The sequence below is a fragment of the Cetorhinus maximus genome, chromosome 19, assembly GCF_964194155.1.
Source record: "Cetorhinus maximus chromosome 19, sCetMax3.hap1.1, whole genome shotgun sequence".
NCBI lineage: Eukaryota > Metazoa > Chordata > Chondrichthyes > Lamniformes > Cetorhinidae > Cetorhinus > Cetorhinus maximus.
The window spans coordinates 9,129,162-9,135,359 of NC_135897.1; the positions used below are offsets into that span (position 1 = coordinate 9,129,162).

At 45.9% G+C, this 6,198-nt stretch overlaps 1 protein-coding gene and 1 long non-coding RNA gene across 2 annotated transcripts; one reads left to right on the forward strand and one right to left on the reverse strand.

Moving 5' to 3' along the window:
* Positions 1-681: 681 nt before the first annotated feature.
* LOC144694137 (uncharacterized) lies at positions 682-2,980 on the forward strand. Its single transcript, XR_013579654.1, has 3 exons — positions 682-764; positions 940-1,055; positions 2,767-2,980. It is a non-coding gene; the product is annotated as an uncharacterized LOC144694137 (long non-coding RNA).
* A 988-nt stretch (positions 2,981-3,968) lies between these two features.
* On the reverse strand, positions 3,969-5,168 carry sox14 (SRY-box transcription factor 14). The gene is made up of 2 exons (XM_078564487.1): positions 4,890-5,168; positions 3,969-4,839 (listed from the first exon to the last, which is right to left on the reverse strand). Exon 2 carries the CDS (start codon positions 4,815-4,817, stop codon positions 4,098-4,100), a length of 720 nt encoding a protein of 239 aa, XP_078420613.1. The 5' UTR covers positions 4,818-4,839; positions 4,890-5,168; the 3' UTR covers positions 3,969-4,097.
* Positions 5,169-6,198: the final 1,030 nt, after the last annotated feature.

A 6,198-nucleotide genomic window follows, 5' to 3' on the forward strand; every position in this document is an offset into this window, starting at 1 on the left:
ACTCCATTTAAAAAAAAAAGAATTATAACAGACTTAACATCAAAATGATAATTAGAACCGCAACATTCCATTAGACAAATCTCCCTGTGACAGCGAGCTGTTCATTTCAAATTGTTTGAAAACTTCTTTACAACTTCAGCCAGGGAGTGTGTGGAGGTGTGCAGCGTTCTAACTTTTCCAGACAGCTCTCCGAATGCATTATTTTAAAATGCTGCGGAATGTTCGACTACAGAGTTTCAGACGGTGCGTCCAGCGGCCCAGATTTACATCGTGCTATATATATATACTGGGGATTTTTTTCCCTTTCTATAAACTTCCCAGTCTAGCCTCTCGTTGTCTAACAGCCTGGAACGGGGATCAGAGTCTTAATCCGGGTTGATTTACGGCGGCCTGTCATTTACTCGCATTCAGTGGCTCGACCCGGGTCAGGTGTGAATTGGAGCGGACTAGGTGATACATCTCCCCGTTCAGGGTGGGATGAAGTAGGGGCGAGACAAGACTTTGGTGGAGCATAAAACACCAGCACAGACCAGTTGGGCCGATCGGCCCGGTTTGTGTGTGCGCTGTGAGTTCTATGTCGTGTTAGTGTTTGCCTCATTGGAGACGCACTCCGCCAAGGTATGCGGATGTCTGCTATTCCATAACCTATCACCTTTAACAAATTCACAGCGTTCCTCCATTGTAATGTTTAGCTCACTATTGTCTCCTCTCCCGATGACATTTCCCGCCTTGGCTAAATGAGAATGTGCCCCCGCACTGCCCAAGTACAGCACCGAGCCAACAACCAACGTGCCGAGTGAAGGCGTACAGATTCTAAAGTAGCATGTTATTGTAACCGGAAACCCTCCAACTAAGTGTTTGGAAATCCGAGCGCCGAGGTGTGCTATTTGTACCTGTCTGCCTAATGATTTTATTTTCTTTTTTTAAAAAAAAAACAAGAGAAGAGCTTTCTGGATGAACTGGTTTGACAGGAGCTAATTCCCCCTCCGGGGTTCCTGGACTCGACAAGTGACAGCAGACATCAGTTCACTGAGGTGTCAAGACGATTAGCAAAAGTAGGTTTGTTTTGTTAAAAAAAAAGGGGATTGCTTGGTACGGTGTGAATGAACCGGTCTGATAGGATTAATCGGGCAGTTAAACTGTTTTATATATTTTTTTTAAAAAGGCCTCTTGTTGCTTGAAGTGACATCAGTGATTTCGTGCAATTCACCCCAGCTACTTAAGTTTCGATATGGGCACGTTTGGGTTCAGTTTTGACACTGTAGCTTGGTCATGTTAGTGAATATTTTAATTGGGTGAGAAATGTCCACTCGTGATTTTCCAGATTCTGGTCATTTCAGACAAAACACCCTCACACAAAAGGCTCCACATTTACAAACTTCAGTCCCGTGAGCCTTCTTTTTGGTGGTGGCCGTTTAACAAGAGGAGGAGAAAGACTTTTAATACCTTTGAACTCAGGCAACACGATGTTAATAAGCGTGTACTGAAATTACCAGGTCATAACAAAAAAACATCTCCATTATGCTGTTAGCCTGGGCAAATCAGACGCGGACGAGTGATGTGTGATATCTAATTCTTAACAGTAATTGTCAAATCAGTTTTAAATTACAGAATAGAACCATTTAAAACAGAAACCTCCTATTCGCTTTCCCCTTGCAGTTTTGTACTACAATGAACTAAACTGCATTCTTAGAACTCAACCTTCACCGTTCACTGCTCGAACCTGTTACTAACACCGACCTCCTGTTTCTGACACTTGGCGTGTTACTAATGTGTCTCTCATGCAGGGATTTTTGTCAAGAGGTCAGCTATCCTAATTCCTTCTCTTTCTGTGAAGTATTATTTTTGCAGGCATGATGGCCCCTCCCACCCCACCACCCCAGCCTCCGAATCGTCGGTTTGTTGTGCATCGCATTCACAGTTTATGTATTGTGATTGTGCGGGTTCCTTCCTGAAACACTCGCCACACGAACACTTTAGGGATGGAATACAGGAGGGAAGTACAATGAAACCACCCACTCCCATCGATGCAGCAGATGGGCGGCTGTTGCCCCCTTGTCATTGAAAAGGTCCGTGAGCAGCAAGTGTCGAGTCTGCACCGCTAAACAGTTCGTCTCTGTAAATGGTGGAGTTGGGAGGGGGGTGGGGGGGGTCATTACGCCTTTGGACAATATGACAACCGCTCCATTTAAATCCTTTTATCTAACCTGCATCCGACGTTGTAAGTGAGTGAGCGCAACGCCAGCTTAAGACATGACAGAGCAAAATGCGATAGAGAGGGTGAGTAAAGTTAGGCATGGGGGGGGAGAAAATGAGGGCGGGCAAATACGTCCTACTAGAACTGGAGCGAGATAAAGAATTGGAAAGCCCTTCAAAAACATTCAGTTGAAGCGTCAGAACAAATATTTAAAAAAATAGATTTAAAAAATATGAATAGAATTAAGAAGTCGATGCAGGCTCTTGTCCATTTGATCTCAAACCCCTCTGGATGTGTTATAAATTAGGTTAAAGAGTCAGTTACCTGAGGTCTTTAACTAATATGTGCCAAGACCTGCATCTTAACCCGGCCTGGGGTTTCCACATTAAGCAAAGCGGTCTGAATGCCTGCGATCCCCGGCGTTCACCCATCTGATCACAGCGGGCCTGTTCCACACATCCAGGGCTGGTGGGTAGGCGTGGGGAGCGGGGTGGGTGGGGGAATCTAGTCCGGCCGTTTGCTTTCCTTCTCTTCAATAATATCCCCTGTCTTCCTTTATACCCAACAAGAACATTCATCGTTACAGTAAAAAAAAACCAAACACGGATCAGTCTGAATGGCACTGTTTCTGAGGAAGTCAATTTGTCTGCTATTAACTTCAAGTTCTACAATCACACAGTTGGTTAAAAACAATAATTTAACCATGAAAGTTAAATGTTGCACTTGATGACGGGTTAATATGAAATTACTGGCTAATTCTAATTCCACTGAGACTCCACTCAGGCGTTTACGGGATTATACTGGGACATGTTAATTGTGAGTTCAAGCGCATTTCCATTCCAGTGTCCAATAAACATACCATATTCCGCATATATTTTTTTTTGTGTAGACACCGTGTCTTTATTTAAAACATTACCTTTGTTCAACAATTGAACAGAGTACGAGGTAAAATCCTTCTGGATACAACTTGTTTTGGAGACATACTTTTCTTTCAAACATAGTTAAATTGTAATTTTTCTTAAAAAAATAACCAGCGTTGGTCACTTCACGTCTGAAGTTCGGTTGGAAATGGGGGAGAAAAAAAAAAACCGGGGGGCCAGTTCCAGAGTGAGGACTATCTTTAATGTAAGACAGACTCTCCTGTCCTCGCTTAGCCCCCAGTTAATGTTACACGTTATCTCTCAATTCCTATGGAAATTGGCAGATGGTCTAGTTATTACTGATTGGTGGCAACGTTTTGATATAAGTCTCGCTTCTGATGTGCAAAGGAAACTTGAGGACTTGAAAGAATTTAGTTCCAAAACAAAAAGAAAGAGCAGGTGGTATTATACACCACTATACATGATAATAAATAAAACCTAAACTGCTACTTTTTTTAAAAAGTGGCAGCTTTTCAAACAAAACATCTACAATATTACAGTCACTCATCCGCCTTCAGTAGCACTCGTGTTACAGTCAGGATTCAGAATCCGCCACAAAGTTCCCTTTTAGAGTCCTTCGCCAGGCGAGGACAAAGTTCCGATTTTTGGAGCCTTTTACTCTACATGCAATGTAAGATTGAAGACCAGAGGCAGTCTTTTTAATTAAGATTTTCTTTCTCGCTCTCTCTCTCTCTCTCCTTCCTTTATCTTTGTTCCCCCTTTTTTGTTTCAATGTTGTTTACATTGCAAGTTGCCTTGTGCCGGAGTCAGGAGATTCTCCTCCAAAGTTCAGTCCCATTTTGGTCCATTCTGTTGCGGCGGTGTTCCCCACCTCACCCCCCCACCCCCTCCCCACCTCTCGAGCCTCAGCGTTTCAGATGTCAGTCTTTAATTTGTCCGGTTTGTGTTGTACATGCAGTATTCGAATTGAAGTTCACAAGATAAAGTCTCTTTTCACTTGATGCCGCAGCCGTGGACCCTCACATGGCGGCTGCGTGCGCCGAGGTGTAAGGGTCTATGCCTCCTTTGGTCATTCCCGGGAAGAGTATGTAAGCCACGGGAGGCTGTAAACTGGAGGCGGACCAGGCGCTACAGTTACAGGGGACCACATAGCCTGGGTTGGTGGGCGATGGGTGGGTGTGCGTGTGCTGGCTGGGGCAACTCAAGCTCCCGAACGCTCCGCTTTGGTATCCCAGGGTGGACGCGTAGGGCAAAGTGGTGGCCAGGGTATGGGGCACCTCGGTCATCTTCTGAATGGCGCTGGAGCCGAACTGGCTGGGGTCGAGCAGGGAGTAAGGGGCCGACGTCGGCGGGAGGAAAGTTCTGGCTTTCTCCGAGGCGCCCAGCAGCGAGTCGGCGGCAGACATGGAGAGACCGGCAGCCTTCAAGTGATCACTGTCCCCCAGGTAGGGCAAAGGAAAGACATACCTGTCTTTCTTCAGGAGGTTCTTCGGCTTGCGCCGGGGTCGGTACTTGTAATCTGGGTGTTCTTTCATGTGTTGCGCCCTTAGCCTCTTGGCTTCGTCGATGTAAGGTCTTTTCTCAGCCTCCGACAGCAACTTCCATTCAGCCCCCAGCCTCTTGCTGATCTCGGAGTTGTGCATTTTGGGATTGTCTTGGGCCATCTTCCTCCTCTGGCCTCTGGACCAGACCATGAAAGCGTTCATCGGTCTCTTGATGTGGTCTGCGGGCTTGGACATGCTGGTGCTGGGGAGGGCGAAGGTGGGGGGGTGGGTGGGGGGTGGGGTGGTGGTGGGGGTGGGTGGGGGGAGGGAGGCAAACGATTGACTTTGGGGAAGTAAGCAGCCGGAGTGAAAACAGCTCACCTGTCACTGACACCAACGAGCGACAAGCAAAAAAATCTCCCTCAACAAATCATTGCAGCTCTAAGGCGAAAAAACAGCTTCTCCTGTGCAGCCGGAGACGCTCCTTGTTTTAAAACAAAACTCAATCAACTGGCCTGGAGATGGTGAAGATGGGAGTTCTTCAGTTTAAGTTGCTCCGCTAATTGGTTTCGCAGAGGCTGCTATTGTTACATTGATTTGTCTTTTCTTTGGCTCTCTCACGCTTGCTTTACCTCTCTCTCTCCCTCTCTCTCTCTCTCTCTTCCTCCCCTTGGAGGTGTCCAGTCACAGAGAGCACCTGGACGGAAAATGAAGAGCAAACCTCGTGATCCGCAGCCAAAGAGCGGCGAAGTTCAAAGCGTCGGCCGGGTTTGTGAAGAGCGCCGTCACCCGCACGCAAAGTGACATAATCACTAGGCGTTCACCAAAATCCCTGGGCGTCCAATCGACAGAGAGAGAGGGAGAGAGAGAGAGAGAGAGAATAATATCCACAGGAGAGCAACAAAAAAAGGAAAGAAAAGATAGGGACTATTGTGCCCCCTCCCTACCACCCCCACCAAAAAAAAGAGAGGTTGAACGAGAGAATAATAGTCTTCTTTATGACTAGTTAAAACACACACACACACACATACACACAGCTCTTAGTTTGGGATGATAATGTGAGCAGGCTGTTTTATTATTACAATGTGCGATGCATTTTTTTGTTAAACGTAAGTAAGTGCGCCAGTGACTTTTTGGGGGAATGTGCCGGCGAGTGATGAGACAGGTGAAGGGACTTTATATACAGAGCAATAGAGTTTCCCCCCACCACCCATTCTCTCCCCTCTCTCTCTACTCCCCTTCGCATGGCCTTATACAAACCCTACACTAGCAGCCCCCTCACCCCCAGTCTAACTCCATCATGTCACCGGCTTTTTGTTTTGTAACATTCGTTCTTCCTAATCGATTGTTTTATGAAACAACAAATCGTTCCTGATATTCATTCCATTGTCAGTAGGGTCGGTGGAAATAACGACCCTTGCCATTTTAACACATAACCCTGCTTTAATAATGATTTCATTTGTATTTTGCGCTGATCTCATTTCTCCAAACACATATTGGTAAGTGTATCAGGGCGGGTTTTTTTTGTGTGTGTGTGTGTTAAAGATATATAATTGCGATTTTTAATAGTTAGCGCTGGAAATGTTTAAAAGTCATCGGTTGAAGGTGGCCAACTGGACGGTCAAATCCAGCTTTC